This window comes from Penicillium daleae, assembly GCF_028827525.1.
Source record: "Penicillium daleae strain IBT 16125 chromosome Unknown utg000007l_segment0_segment0, whole genome shotgun sequence".
In the NCBI taxonomy this organism is placed as follows: domain Eukaryota; kingdom Fungi; phylum Ascomycota; class Eurotiomycetes; order Eurotiales; family Aspergillaceae; genus Penicillium; species Penicillium daleae.
The window spans coordinates 1,253,428-1,268,126 of NW_026623155.1; the positions used below are offsets into that span (position 1 = coordinate 1,253,428).

Consider the following 14,699-nt stretch of genomic DNA (forward strand, 5'->3'; position numbering starts at 1 on the left):
GAGATGGAGATAGGCTCAAGAGGAACCAATCTTCTCGATGCAAAAGGGTTGATCGATTAAAAATTGAATGAATCTCATGGGGCAGATTAGAATATTCGAGCTACAGCTTGGGTTGTGATGGCAATCATAATGCCAAGAACACCAAAGAAGGGTCAATGAATAAAATTTCCATCTGTGGGGTAATTTACACCGTGGATCTACGAAGCGGCTCTAGGGGATTCGATGTATAGTTACAGTATTATAACAATACAGTGGCGCCGCAAAAGTCTGAGACCCCCTTGTTGACCGCTTTGGTCTCCGCTTTCCTATTCTGGACTAATATCTACCTTAAGTAGTATAGTGTGGTCTATCACTTCTAGTTTAGGCGAGCACTAGTCTATCTTAAGAAGGCGGTCAGTAGGGGGGTCTCAGACTTTTGCGGCGCCACTGTACGTCCTTGGACGAGGCATGGTCATTACCACCATACTTCTGCCCAATAAATAAAGCGGTGACCTCAAACAGGATTAGTGTATTTTTGATTTATTTTCCGGGAATCAGGTCTAAAGAGTGTTCGGTCAAACTGAATTCGAAAACTACTGTATAGCTCCTTCAAAGTCGACAGAACAAACCCAATCGGTTGGAGTATAGTATAAATTGCAAGAGAAGTCCCTGAGTCAAATGGACAGAACATTGTCTTAATGTGACACTGTTGCAAAGAGGTGATTCACTCTTGCTCTAGTGGATTGAAGAATTTTCTGCAATAAATCTTTACCCATCGCATATCTAAATAGCAACTCATGCAGTAGTTCTCCCGATCCTTCTATTGCACCATGCCCTTTTAGAACATCCTTACAGCTAGGATAAGACCATGGAATGACAAGAGATAACGATAGATTTCACAAGTGTCCCACATGTGGGGAAATCAAGAAGAGAAAGATAGAAAGAAATCTAAATACACAATATCTGCGTCTTCGATCCTCCCAGTAATCTATCTGCAGCCACTCTTATCTTGCAGGCTGCTCAACTATCGTCGCCACTTCAAGAACTGTATATACATGTACACAGAAATCGGGTCCATCCTTGGCTAACTCCAAAACAGTACTCAAGCTCGGGCTTAATCCTTAACACGGATGTATCTGTAGGGCTTGGAGGTGAAACTGCCATCCTTCCAACTAACAGCGCGCTTGTATGCGACACAGCCATAGGTGCCGCGGCACTCAAGCGTATTGTACTCCTTCTTGGAGTTATCAGCCCACGAATGGAAGAGAGTGACATGACCAGCAGCACCGCCAGTTCCAGGTCCAAGAGTTCCAACAAGGTCACCGGGCTGGAGATCGTCCCAAGAGATGGCTTTCGCGATTTCCGGAAGACTGACAGTGTTGAAGCCTGGCGAAGTCGCGTGAAGAGCCATGCTAACGAAGCCCGAGCAGTCGGTCCGGTATTCGCGGCCCTGAGGATCCGGGTATTCGGCGTTCATGGAGTATGGAATGTGGCGGGAGACCCAAAACTCTGCGCGTGAGATGATCTCCTTGCGGCTGATCTCGCCGTTGTAGGACGAGGTACCGCTACCAGAGCTCCCACCACCGCAGTCCTTGGTGACCATGCTGCTTGAACCCGTCTTCACGTAGTAGTCGGTGACATAGCAGCCGTCAGAGGTCTTGTCCCAGATAGTGGTACCCTGAATGTTTTCACCATGGGTTTGGCAAGTGATCTTGACATCGACACCCTTTTGGTAGCTTGTGACAACCGCATCATTCGTGGAGGGACCTGTGCGACAGTGTACTCCATCTCCGGAGATGGTGTACGCATTGGCCACGGAGAAAACCGCAGCGAGGGTGAGAGCCAAATTTGTGAGCTGCATATTGGTGAATAGGTGTAGATATGTAGACTCTGCGATGGTCAATCTTTCGGCAAGTGTCGCAGTATTCGTTAAGGATTGCTCTTTCTTTGACTGAAGTGCTCGACGATAGAATACCGAGTCGATAAGAGGAGTAGTGAAGAAATGGAGGAGCTGGATGATTGTGAAAAAAAAACCTTTTGCATCAGGTAGGAGCTGGGTACTTATACTTTGACATGCACCCCAATGCTCACCACGTGCATGTCCAATTCGGACCAACAACCACGGATATTTCCCATACGAACATGCCTAAATTTAGCGCCGAGAAGATCATTTTGGAAGCTGAGATTGTGTTTTGCGTCAAAGAATACGATATTTTCCGTGGACGGCACATCATTATGCTCAAAGTGCTATTGATTCATATGGGCTAGTGGCCCGCGACCTTGAATCCACACCCGTAAAGAGCTCTAAATTAGGGCTTCGTCAGTTCTATTGATCATAATACGAGAGTAATTCTATTCGCTTGAGAATATCAATCCTACCCTGGGGCCAAAAAGACCACTCGTATCAAGCATCTGGGGTAAATACGATCGGGGGCGAAAAGTACTAGATATGGTTACTACCAAAAATAGTTCCATTTTACGAGCCGCACAAGTGATCGGCAGGGCCTAATGTAAAATAAGGTAAATCAAGGCCGAAGAAAACACGAGTTTGCTTGGCAGGGCGAACATGATCGTCAACCTCATGAAGAATTGATGAATGGAATAAACGAATCTCGCGATGGTGGAAGTACTTCGCGGATGGGACACTAAAAATAGTCTGTTTTCTTCACGCTAGCTCTCCCAATACGAGTTGTGTTAATGATCGGCATGGCATGGCTAACCTTAAAAGGGAGGAAAACGCGGGTAAAGAACACGAGATTGCTTGGCAGGGTGAGTGGGGTCGACATGCGGACATACCACTCCAACATGAAGAAACGAGAGAAAAAACACATACTCAGGGTGAATAGGTAATATCAATCTCTTCAGCAGAAGGTAAGGGCCGCAGGTTGAGTTTCCCCTTCCTCCTTTCTTGATATTCTGTGTCTATATCATCCTTCAACCTCACGACTGCCTCAATTCCTCGGTTCTACTGCTGTCTCTGCAGCTTGGCTGATGCCCACCTCATCGACGGCGTTGTTGCTAGTTCTAGCCTTGAACCTACACCGATACAGAGTCATGAATACTTGCAACCTTGACAGCAACTGTTCCTCGTATGCAGAGCCCTTGGCACATGTGCTCATCGGAACGATTTGTTGGTCAAGCTCCATCGATGGCTGCTCTGCGATAATTAGTATACGTACACTGATACTCAATTGATAATATTACTATCAGGTGTTTCAATAGCTCTGGTGGAATATATTAGCACATTTGGCTGTAGCGTTAATCTCTATAACGTAGAACTCCCCTTAGGACCACAGTCCGCCCTAAACCCCTTAAAAGCAAATAGGTTGGGGTTCGAAGGAGTGTCACAAGAATACGAACCTGGAAAGAGACAGGCTCTTGTCGTAGGAACAAGGGATACGTACATTAACAGACCCTATCTGGTAGGATAGAAGGAGCTACGATCAGAGAAGCTCTTCTTTTAGGCACGCACAGCTCGGTTCTCACCCAATAAATTGACAAAGGTTCTAAACATGATTCATTATAAAAATCTGTAGTCTTACTATAACTAGTGAAATGATCAAATTATATGCTCCCTAACCTCCTCTTATTGGGATAATCTCTGTGAATGTTATTAGAAGCGCCTGGAGATTTCCCTCAAGTGAAATATCTTCCATCTCAATGTAGGGCTCGTCTAGTCGAAGAAGGGAAGTACTGAAGACAAATAGGCCATCATTGTCTTGCTTTGGTGAGCTGACAAGGCCGTGTACGCTATATACATAGTGAATTAAATCGAAGTCACAGACAAATCACCTCATTAATCCAGATTACAGAATCGTAAGTAACAACCACCTAAAGATTAAACCCCCGCTGTACGAGTTATTGTTCCCTGCGTACCCAAAACATTGGCCTGGCCAATCATCATTGACGAATCCATTCCTCCAGCAAACCGAAGAACAAACATTTTTCCAGTACTCTTTGTCTCATTGATTTCATTATATGACGCGCAGAGGTTGATGCAGTTATTCAGCGTGCTAGTTGCTTGGTGATCGCTCAAGCTCCAATAGCTGGAATGAGTACCATCTAAGGGCGGAACTTCGAGCTTAACCTTAGGGGGTTGGAATTTGGTATTCGCCTTGCTAAGGATCATGTCGGTGTATGCCAGCAGGCTGAAGCTGGCTTGTGAGCCAACGCCTTTGCCCTTGTGTTTTGTGATAAACTCCTGGGTTTTGATCAGGTCCTGCTTGGTGCAGAGAGTGTGGAGAGCTCGCGGTTGAAAACCGAGGGGGCCTTCTTCTTCTTAGTCATGTCCTCCGTCCTCGGTCCAGGGTTGTCGCCCGTGCCAGGGTTGGCTGTGGCCTGCGAACCTGCGATGCGTGGTCTTTTGGCTTTGGAAGGCATGTGGATCAGTGTGATGCCGTGTGTCACCTCAGGGAAAGGTGAGAGAAAATGTGTCTATCAGTGATCGATGTTAGCGTGTTGATATAGGCTGTTGCGTGTAAGATGTGTCGGAAGGATACTGTAGCTAAATGGTGTGAGAGGGTCTTAGTCAGTGCTGAGGAGCGTGGGAGAGATGAAGTGGATGGTTATTGTTGAGGGGAAGAATTCTTGGAGAGGAAGAAATTTTGAGAGGAAGGAAAACCTATTGGCAAGGAAGAATCCGTTTGGGAAGGCAGGAAGGAATGTAACAGGTAAGGATAATGAGTGTGTTTGCGGTGGGATCGCTCAGGGCCTGGTTTATTTGACGAGCTTCGAATTTGGCGAGGTCATCGGCAGCAATGTCGTCTGCGGTAACCCATTATACATCTCCGCCATGAAGGAAGGCATACAGGACTCCCTGAAAAATGTTACAGACATGGAAGGCCCCGATTGTGGGGGGTCTAGATCTTCCTCCAAGGTTCTGGGCAGCGGTGATCCGTGGCCAGAAATGGTCTCGTGGCCGATGGCTGCGAGTAAAGCCTGGGACGGTCCTGCACCGGAACCAGCAGAGGCCATTTTATAGGGAGCCCACAATCAAGGTCCCGAACAGACCCAAGATCGCCTGGCCCATGACTGGCAAACAATTCCACACACTCATTGGCCAACAGACTGTGACTGTTGAGGCCATTGAGTCCCAGGCCAAGGGTGACCCCTTCGAGCAGCCACGCGGGAACTGCCAGAAGGGGGATGGATTGTTTTCAGGCTGTATACAAGACCCGGGGGAGATTCAAACGCTGCAGCCATCGGAGAGTTGCAGCGCAGTCAAAAGAGACTGCCGCGACAACCATGGGCCATTCGAAAACTTCTGGGATGAGCAAACTAAGCTCATTGAAGCAGGCCACCTTGTGCAAGACCGCATTACAGGCCATGGTTATCATGGAAGAGAAGAATATTGCCCACCTACTTGAAGAACAGAGCAAGGTCTAGGCATTTCAAGTTCGAGGTTCGAGAGGGAGATCGGGAAGAGGAGCGATGGGGAACGGGACCATGAGCATACTTTTGTCTTTCACTGCGCCGCTCCCGCAGTATATAAAAGACACGTATCTGAATACAAGCCGTGAGCAAGACGATGCATTTTGGGTACAATGTACTATTAAATAGGAAACGAGCATAGAGGTTGATACTACACGTGCAGGGTTGTTGTTTGCCTGAAAGGTCAGGCATTTATCAAACCTGCCAAATCGGGCAGGTAGGAGGGTTAGCAACATAATATTGGAAACTTCCAGTTGATTCATGTTCTTCCTATTTACCCCCTCCCAGATCTCATCCCCCTCTCTCTTCCCACGAGTCATTTCAGAACTCGAAGTTCTCGAGACATCTCCTCCCAGACCTCCTCCGTTTCTTTCTTCACACGAGCCATTTTCTTCGTTTCCTTCGCACCCAACCCTTTCTCCCCCACACTCTTCACTTCTTCACCAAACACTCGAACTTCACCAGTCATGGCGTCGTAAGTCACCCTTCACCTTTTCCCGTTGTCACCATGAGCACTCAAGACTGATCTCCTTGAATAGAGGCTACCAAGGACAGGGGGATCCCCCCATACCAGCAGAACGTACCGGTGGTACCTCATGGACTGTAAGGCACTATGCGTTTTGGCTCTCTGTTTCAATACTAACTGATATAGGGACCGACCTGAGCCCCCAAACATGGTAATTGGGCCTCCTGAGGATGTCCCAGCTGTCGGTGTGGGTGCTATTCTTTGCCCAGCCGGGCCATGGGCGACTTTCATCAAGGGATACCCGTTAAAGGTGGCTGCAACGGGTGAATTGTTCAAGTCCTCTCTCCTGGAGAGCCTCGCCCAGGAAAGAATCTTGTGGGAACCACTTTTCCGCCTTAATTATGCCGTGTTCTTTACGCCAACCGCACCGGCTGGTGAAGTCGTTGCTACCCGTGCCCGGGTTGAGGCCGCCACAATTCAGATCGTCGGACGGTCAGAGAATACAGCTTGTCGGTGCTGTAAGGTCCACAGGGGACCCTTCGTCCATTGTGTTCGGGATATCGCTGCTCCACGGTGTGGCACCGGCCACCGACTTGGTAAGCCTTGCTCTCTCAGTTCTGAGCAAGCTGAGCCAAGAGCGGCTCGTCGTTTGTAAGGAACAGAAAGGCCTCCAAGAGCAGCAGACTATCCTGGAAGAGCACCTCAGCCAACTATTCCAACGTCTCAAGGAGGTCAATCATGGCCTGGACAGAATCAGGCATGGAAACCTCCTCACGCACATAGCGTTGAGATCATCAAGTGTGGCTGCAGCACGGCACCATGAAGACGTGGAAACCGCGAGGTTTCCCAAATTAAACGGATTCAAGAGGGAATTCTACTGGAGATAAATGTCATCAAGAATCTCATTGCCAACAACAAATGCCAGTACGAGTCCATCTTCGACCAGCTGATCAGATGATCCAGCCAAGCAGCTCGAGGTCCTCGGGGCCTTCGGACCGGACACCCGATATGATGGTCAGAGGACATAGATGGAACGGTTTTCGAGGTGCGGCTGAATGCCAACCTCAGGGATGATTTTGCGGTTTCATTCTTCCTTTTGCTTTCTTTTTCATTTGGTCCATTTACATTTCAAATGAGGTATTTCGTGCTGAACGTGACAATTTAGATCTCACCCCTACTAGCAGCGTTGTGAGATTCAATTGAGCCTCAATGCATCGATTATAGCTCGGTTAACCTAACCTATGGTTGCTCGGAACTGGGTACAGCTCATGGAGGTCACACTAAACCTAAAAAGGTCAGAAATTTAGGCATTAATTATTCTTCCTTATACAAACTTAACTTCATGTAGAGAGCCCTACACGCTTTGTTAATCGCTAACAAAAATTAGTGTGCAGGATCATTTTATTGATAGTCATGAAACACGGCTTTCTACCTCTCTTTTGACCTCTCTTTCTGTGTCTCCTTCCTTAATAGATAAAATTAGTAACTTCTATTCGATTGTGTGATTAGCGCATCGTTAGGCATGATCTCCTACCTTGTCTTAGCAGATTCCTTGGTCATTAAATAAAAAGGATCTTGTCACTGGCACGACAAGAAAATTATTGCATGACAGACTAGTTCTTATTAGGAACCTCCTTGCTCTACGACAAGGAGCTACTTCCAACACCTACATAGCCACTTGTTAAGGTATGCATTATGACGACGACGATTATCTAATTATCTATAGGACGTGGACGTGGTTACATGCCTTAAGTCGCAGCTAATATTAAGGGCAACCACGAGAAGCGCTTCCGGCGTAGACGTCGAAAGTAACTTCCAGTGAGAGAGCAAGGAGGTTCCTAATTGGAGCTAGCTAGTCTGTCGTGCAATAAAGTTTCTTGTCGTACCATTAACAAGATCCAATAGAACATGCCTATAGGCCAAAATTTTGATACCCTAACAAAGGATTTCCAACCCCCCGCAGCGAGCCTAAACGAAATAAGAGAAACCAAGGAAACCCGGAAATCTTAAATCCTCCGAAGAATAGTGGGACCCCACTGAGCTAGATCCATGCCTGATGCTTACCAATTAGTCAATCTCCGCAAGCCGAGCGGGGAAGGGCGCCTGATATTATCATCAAATTGAAATACGCACCCTTGTTCCTATATAAAGTGGGGCAGCCATGGAGAAATTACTTAAGTACTACACGAGATTAAAATATTCTAAAGCTTACTAAGTTCGAGAACAGGCGGCCCTGTTGCTGTCTGATAAGCTCTAAGTTATGGCATCAAAAGGCTTACCAGAGCGTCTGCTGAAACGGTGGTTTCCACACACAACAACCCCGTTCATCGCGAATGCCCCGATGTTTGGATTCGCGGACTGCCGTCTAGCAGGTGCCGTCACCACAGCTGGAGGCTTAGGTATGTATAGATCATGCGAGAACAAGAATTATGAACAGAATCCCAATCTTTCTGATCACGGGCCAAATCGGCTCGCTCGGTCAGGGACGTATACACAAGCCAGGAAAAAACACATCGCTGACGACCTGTAGGCTTCATTGGGGGCGGCTTTGATTTCGGACCCGAATCAACCCAACTCGCAAATCTTGATGCAACCCTGACAAAAGCGCATGCAGAACTCGGGAGTATCGCTTCAATACAAACTCTCCCAATTGGCATTGGATTCATCACTTTTACGCCAACGGGATTCGAAGATCATGCGGTCGCCATCCTCGAAAAGCATCGGGTCGCCGCAGTCTGGTTGTCATTTCCCAAATCGGACGCTGACCATCAACCTTTAATCAAAGCGATTCACAAAGTGCAGAGCAAGAGCCATTGGGATGTTAAGATTTTCGTCCAAGTTGGCACTGTACAATCCGCTAAAGTAGCCTTGGAGCAGGGCGTTGATGTTCTGGTTGTCCAAGGTGTCGATGCGGGAGGACACCAGTGGGCGCAGGGGGCCAGTTTGATGTCGCTTTTGCCCGAGGTACGAGATCTCGTGTCGAAGAGTGCTAGAGTCGATGATGTTGCGATACTCGCAGCTGGTGGTATTGTAGACGGACGAGGATGTGTGGCTGCTCTGGGGTTAGGTGAGTTGCATGTATCCCGAACTATGAGAATGGTCGATAGTAACCTGAACAGGTGCCGATGGCATTGTTATGGGGACGAGGGTACGCATACCATAAGCGGTTCCATAATAATGAAAATGCTAACCGTGTATAGTTTATTGCAACCTCGGAATGCCCAGCTCCTCTTTCTATGAAAGAGTCAATCATAGCGGCGACGGACGGCGGCGTCTCGACCGTTAAGACGACCAAGCACGACGTTTTTCAGTCTACGGATGTGTTTCCAAGACAGTATGATGGACGGGCTATTATTGGAATTAGCTATAATGAGTTCGAGAGTGGCGCCAGTGATGAGGGGATCATTCAACGATACAACGAGGCTAGAGAGAAGGGAGATGATCACAGACGTACAGTGTGGGCGTGAGTTTCGTTTATCTTTGGCTGAATATTTACCAACTATACTTACAAGTGATGCAGAGGTACAGGCGTGGGAGTTATTGACAAGATTGTATCGGTTGAGGAGTTGGTTAGGAGCATCCAGCAAGAGGCAAAACTGGCCGTTGCAAGGGCTATGGAGATGATATAAAATCGAGATCATGATCTGTATTGCTGTTTCAAAAGCATAATTTATAATCATACTATTTGATTCCTCGTGTTCTGGTGTACGTGTTTCGATGATCCTCCATAGCAGGCATATTGTTCAAGCAAGTGCCAAGTGCAAGATGTCTACTCCAGTAGGCGATGTGGATCTAAGCTGGGGATTGAGTCGTACTCAGCAAAGATTCATGAAGCTGGCCAGAAATCCGTGCATGACCTAGGAACGAGTCCAAATACCTACGTCCAAATACCTACAGGGCTGTCATGACATGCTGGTCACATCGCAGACATTCAGCAAATCAAAAGGGCAGACTTGGACGAGGTTATCGGGAGCTACTGGTGGAGGCCCCAATCAGGCAAGATTCCCCCCTCCCATTCCAACCCCCCCCCCCCCTTCTCTTCTTCTTGAATTTACCTCAGTTCCGAACCCTCCACACCCCCCCTCCTCCCTTATCTCCCTCTCTACGCTCCGTGAAAACTCCCCTTTGCTTCGGGGTCGATCACAATTAGCAGACGCGTCTGCCTCCCAGCCCCAAATCTGGGGTCTTGGTACTCGCTTCCGAGGCGCCGTCCGCAATCCACTCCGCACTGCTGGAGAATTTGCCCAGCAGGCCTTTCGCTATTCAATCGCGACTATCCTATTCTGAGACCCTTTCCTACGACCCTCACATCCGTCAGGCACTTTGCTACACCACATCTACTTGATTTAACTTCCTACGAACACGAGATCGCCCCGATGAGCACGACCACGCCCTCACCTAGTCCGGCGCCCGGGCCGAAGGCCTCCCCTCGCTCCAAGCCGTCTCCTTCGCCGACTGCCGGGACAAAGCGCAAGAGAACCACCGGCAACAAATTATATGCTGTCAAGAAGGGGAGCAAACCTGGCATTTACTACAGCTGGCCTGACTGTCTTGCCCAAATCACTGGCTTCAAAGGAGCTATCTGTAAGTTCCTGCTCGCTCGTCAGACCAGAGCTTCGAGAGCTTTGCAAGCTTCGCGACGTACCATACCGTGTCGCTGGATACTGACCTTCAACGCGCACTCTACAGTTCAATCGTTTCTCACCTTCGAAGATGCCAACGCGTTTCTATCCGGCGCCAAAGTCCCGTCCGCAAACGCCTCCGCACATGGCGCGGAAAATACACGGTTCTATGGTGTACAACGAGGCCGAGTTCCCGGCGTGTACACGGACTGGACCGCAGCGCAAGACCAGATCCGCGGGTTTACGCGACCTCGGTACCGGAAGTTTTCGACGCGCGAAGAGGCGGAAGAATTCGTGAATGCAGGGAAAGAAGGGGCGCTTGTGTCGCTTGAATTTGGAGCTCCTGGTATGACTGCGGAGAACCCCAGGCTTGCAGATGGTGTGGAAATCACAGCTGGTGAGGGACCTCTGCCGCCAGGTGCAGAGGATGGATTCGATCCAAATGTGCTGCTCGACCCAAGCACGGGCAAACTGGTGTACAAGACGGTTGCCAAGAAAGCAGCTACGAAAACGCAGGCCGCAGGGATCCCGGGAATGTTGCGGATATACACAGATGGTAGCTCACTACGGAATGGCACCAAATTGGCCTCGGCCGGAGTCGGTGTATACTTTGGACCTGGAGACTCGAGGTTTGTGACTTTTCTTGAACAACCTAAATTTGGCCAAGTTATTCTGACTCATGCTTGATTGTCCTAGCAGGAATGTCTCAGAGCCACTGAAGGGAAGCCGACAGACCAACCAACGCGCAGAGCTGACCGCCATTCTACGAGCCATTGACATCGCGCCTCGTCATCGGGATGTTACAATCTTCACCGACAGCCGATACGCGATTGACTGTGTGACCGTGTGGTTTGTCAATTGGCGGCGCAACAACTGGATGACCAAGGACAGCAAGCCGGTCGAGAATCGTGACTTGATCGAGTCGATTCTGGTCAAGATTGAGGAGCGTAACGAACTCAAAGTAAAGACATTGTTTCAGTGGATCAAGGGACATAATCGCGACCCTGGCAATGAGGCGGCCGATCGGTTAGCGGTCAATGGAGCCCACGAAGGAGTGAGGCAAAAAGCAGAGGCATTGGAAGTCAGTCGGAGGGTGCCTGCAGCGGTGTTTGAAGATGACTTTTAAAGATGTTCCTTATTTCTTCCCAGGGCCACGATAGTCATGAAATATTGCCAGGATCGGTATCGATAATCCATGGTTTGTTGATTAAGCAAGTGCATACACTGCACCTATGTCAATGTAGTGGCGTAGATGTAAATAAATATTTGTACAAGCTAAGAATTTAGAGATCATGTACAGCATATACATACTCAACAATAATCAGTAAATAATATTATTATTTCGGGTACGTAGGATCCTAAATCGGAAACTCGAAATTGTCCGGAGATCGGGATCGGAGCATTATCGAGGCCCTGCCAAGACGTGGGATTTCTTCCTCCGCACCCGCTTTCGACGTTTGCTTCCACTGTCACACCTCAACCTCCATCTCCACGGTCCACTCGATAGGATATTCACCCCTAAAAAGAAGGAACATCGTTTCCACCGTGGCTTCCTTCCTCTTCCAACTCTTCCAAATCTACCACATGGTCGCCTTGCGTCGCATCCAGTACCTCAAGACTATGATTGCCTAACATTTGCTTACACCCCCCGCTGCCACGTCTTTTCCGCTTGTGGCAGTTCGAAGCAGGTCAGCCGTGAATAGTATTTTTGTCAAGTCGAACGAAATACTTCGCCTGGTTTCAATCCCCGATATCTTGATCGCTCCCGTCATTACCAGTGGCTGCTACATCGTCGGGACCCCCGCCGCCGAGCAAAAGCCAAGAGCGAGATGCCGACTCTCGCCTTGATCAACTTCAACATCGTCTGTGCGACGCTCGGAGGCTTTGTCTCCCTCTTTGGACTGGTATCCTACCTATGCAAAGAGCGATTCTACCTTTCCGAAGCCTGTAAGTAATTCTCTCGATTGACGAAACTCCCACTACGATTGATGGCCTCTGACCTCATCCGCAGTGATCTCGCTTCTAGCGGGCGTCGCATTCTCCCCGCATGCCGCGAATTTCATCCGCCCGGATGACTATGCCATGCATTCAGAGCAGAATCTGGAGGCCATCACTCTGCACTTCACTCGTCTCGTCCTCGGTGTGCAGTTGGTTCTAGCAGGCGTCCAGCTCCCCAAGCGTTATCTCCAGATCGAATGGCGGAGCTTGTCGCTTCTCCTTGGGCCCGGAATGGCGGCCATGTGGTTATGCAGTAGCCTGGTCATCTGGGCTATGGTTCCCAATTTCAAGTTCCTCCATGCGCTGATCGTCGCCGCTTGCGTGACACCTACTGACCCGGTCTTGTCCAATTCCATTGTTAAGGGCAAGTTCGCGGACAAGCATGTTCCGCGCCCACTGCAGCGGATCATCGTGGCCGAGTCTGGTGCTAATGATGGTCTGGGTTATCCTTTTCTTTTCTTTGGCATCTACTTGCTCAAGTATGTTGGTATGGATGGTGAAGGATATAGTGGAGGGGCCGGGAGGGCGATGGGTCAGTGGTTCTTGGAGACTTGGCTGTATACCATCATCTTGAGTGTGGTGTACGGTATCGTTGTTGGTTGGTTGTCGCGGAAACTTCTCCACTGGGCGGAGGAGAAGCGTTACGTTGATCGCGAGAGTTTCCTGGTTTTTGCCATTGCGCTTGCTGTGAGTTCTGTTCTATACATGAAGCATGTGGGAATACTTGGATTTTCGCTGACACCCCGGGATAGCTCTTCATCGTGGGAACTTGTGGTCTTATTGGCACTGATGACCTTCTCGCATGCTTTATTGCTGGTAATGTGTTCACGCAGGAGTAAGTCACATCGCAGATGCTATGAAGGCAGACCACTGACAAGAGTAGTGACTGGTTCCGTCTTGAAACTATGGATGACTCGCTCCAGCCGACCATTGACATGCTTCTCAATCTTGCAGTCTTCATGTGGTTTGGCGCCGTCTGCCCGTGGTCATCTTTCTTGAACAACGACATCATCCCGATCTACCGCCTCGTCCTTTTGGGAATTCTGATCTTGTTGGTTCGCCGAATGCCAATTATCTTCGCGATGCACAAGTACATCCATCAAATCGAGCAAATTTCCCACGCAGCATTTGTTGGATTTTTTGGTCCAATTGGCGTCGGTGCTATCTTCTACCTCTCTATTAGCCGAGAATTCCTGCGAGAAATCACTGTTGATGGTAAAGTGCGAGAGGATGCCCAGCAAGTCATGGATGTCATCAACGTCGTTGTCTGGTTCCTAGTGATCTGCAGTATTGTAAGTACCTGAAATCTCCTTCATACTCGATCATGCGCCTCTAACCCCCATTCAAGATCGTCCATGGCCTATCGGTCCCGGTCGGAAAAGCCGGATACAATCTCCCACGCACCATCTCCAGCGCCATCAGCACTAGTACTGTTGATGAGCCTGAGCCAGTGCCCATTTCAAACATTCGCCACACCCACAGTACCGCCACACCTCGTGGGAATCTTTCAGGCCCGAGCCACCGGTCTCGCAAGCGTGGCAACCAGCGTGAATCACCTCACCCGCCGTTGTTCCGCATTGGTGGTACAGTGATTCGACCACGTTCGCCTGACAGACAGTTCGGTGTTGGATCCCTTGATGAACCTGAGCGCCCTGTCAACCTTGTCACGCACGAGGCAGTGGTTGGTGGGAAGGACCGGGGGCAGGACTCGCCGAGTCCGGCGTAAACACTTACAATGCCAGCCCAGGGGTCGAAAGACCTCGTGCAACTTACTCTGGCATTGACAGGATTGCTTACCGTTAAGCAAATGTAGAAGGGAAGGGCAGGGCAGCCTTTTTCTGATCATTTACAAGAGCAATCTTGTTCCCGTTCTTGGACATTGAACTTTTTCTTTTTCAACATACATTTTGTGTAGGTGAAAGGTGGTTTGGAGATTTCATTGTTCATAGATTTACTTTTATCTCTGTGAATACGATAGAGTGCCGTTTTGTGTGCTTGATTAAATTGTCCTTATACAAATCTCGTAGACGAAGTCGAATATTCTAGGTCTCATTGAGCCACAGATTACGGTATTATTGCAAGCATCAAATTTGCACCATGGCCAATGTTGAAATCTCGGAGTATGTGCTGCCAAGGATGGTTTATTGGAGCTATGTGACCTGTTCTCGGGACTAACCAAGTATCAAAAGCATATACAGCATGTC

At 48.8% G+C, this 14,699-nt stretch overlaps 7 protein-coding genes across 7 annotated transcripts; 5 read left to right on the plus strand and 2 right to left on the minus strand.

Annotated features, from left to right (window-relative positions):
• Positions 1-1,093: 1,093 nt before the first annotated feature.
• Positions 1,094-1,840, minus strand: N7458_007610 (putative NlpC/P60-like cell-wall peptidase; the record flags this gene model as incomplete). Its single annotated transcript, XM_056910992.1, has 1 exon — positions 1,094-1,840. The coding sequence occupies one exon, from the start codon at positions 1,838-1,840 to the stop codon at positions 1,094-1,096; it is 747 nt and encodes a 248-aa protein (XP_056763818.1).
• A 1,977-nt stretch (positions 1,841-3,817) lies between these two features.
• N7458_007611 (uncharacterized protein) lies at positions 3,818-4,359 on the minus strand (the record flags this gene model as incomplete). Its single annotated transcript, XM_056910993.1, has 2 exons — positions 3,818-4,180; positions 4,240-4,359. The coding sequence occupies 2 exons, from the start codon at positions 4,357-4,359 to the stop codon at positions 3,818-3,820; spliced, it is 483 nt and encodes a 160-aa protein (XP_056763819.1).
• Positions 4,360-4,802: 443 nt separating this feature from the next.
• N7458_007612 (uncharacterized protein) lies at positions 4,803-5,345 on the plus strand (the record flags this gene model as incomplete). The annotated part of the gene is made up of 1 exon (XM_056910994.1): positions 4,803-5,345. One exon carries the CDS (start codon positions 4,803-4,805, stop codon positions 5,343-5,345), a length of 543 nt encoding a protein of 180 aa, XP_056763820.1.
• Positions 5,346-6,083: 738 nt separating this feature from the next.
• N7458_007613 (uncharacterized protein) lies at positions 6,084-6,530 on the plus strand (the record flags this gene model as incomplete). Its single annotated transcript, XM_056910995.1, has 1 exon — positions 6,084-6,530. The coding sequence occupies one exon, from the start codon at positions 6,084-6,086 to the stop codon at positions 6,528-6,530; it is 447 nt and encodes a 148-aa protein (XP_056763821.1).
• Positions 6,531-8,135: 1,605 nt separating this feature from the next.
• On the plus strand, positions 8,136-9,504 carry N7458_007614 (nitronate monooxygenase; the record flags this gene model as incomplete). The annotated part of the gene is made up of 5 exons (XM_056910996.1): positions 8,136-8,274; positions 8,406-8,942; positions 8,995-9,023; positions 9,076-9,338; positions 9,396-9,504. The coding sequence occupies 5 exons, from the start codon at positions 8,136-8,138 to the stop codon at positions 9,502-9,504; spliced, it is 1,077 nt and encodes a 358-aa protein (XP_056763822.1).
• A 747-nt stretch (positions 9,505-10,251) lies between these two features.
• On the plus strand, positions 10,252-11,623 carry N7458_007615 (RNA-DNA hybrid ribonuclease; the record flags this gene model as incomplete). Its single annotated transcript, XM_056910997.1, has 3 exons — positions 10,252-10,459; positions 10,565-11,126; positions 11,194-11,623. The coding sequence occupies 3 exons, from the start codon at positions 10,252-10,254 to the stop codon at positions 11,621-11,623; spliced, it is 1,200 nt and encodes a 399-aa protein (XP_056763823.1).
• A 703-nt stretch (positions 11,624-12,326) lies between these two features.
• Positions 12,327-14,221, plus strand: N7458_007616 (putative Na/H antiporter; the record flags this gene model as incomplete). The annotated part of the gene is made up of 5 exons (XM_056910998.1): positions 12,327-12,444; positions 12,509-13,182; positions 13,248-13,330; positions 13,379-13,787; positions 13,844-14,221. 5 exons carry the CDS (start codon positions 12,327-12,329, stop codon positions 14,219-14,221), a joined length of 1,662 nt encoding a protein of 553 aa, XP_056763824.1.
• Between the last annotated feature and the right edge of the window lie 478 nt (positions 14,222-14,699).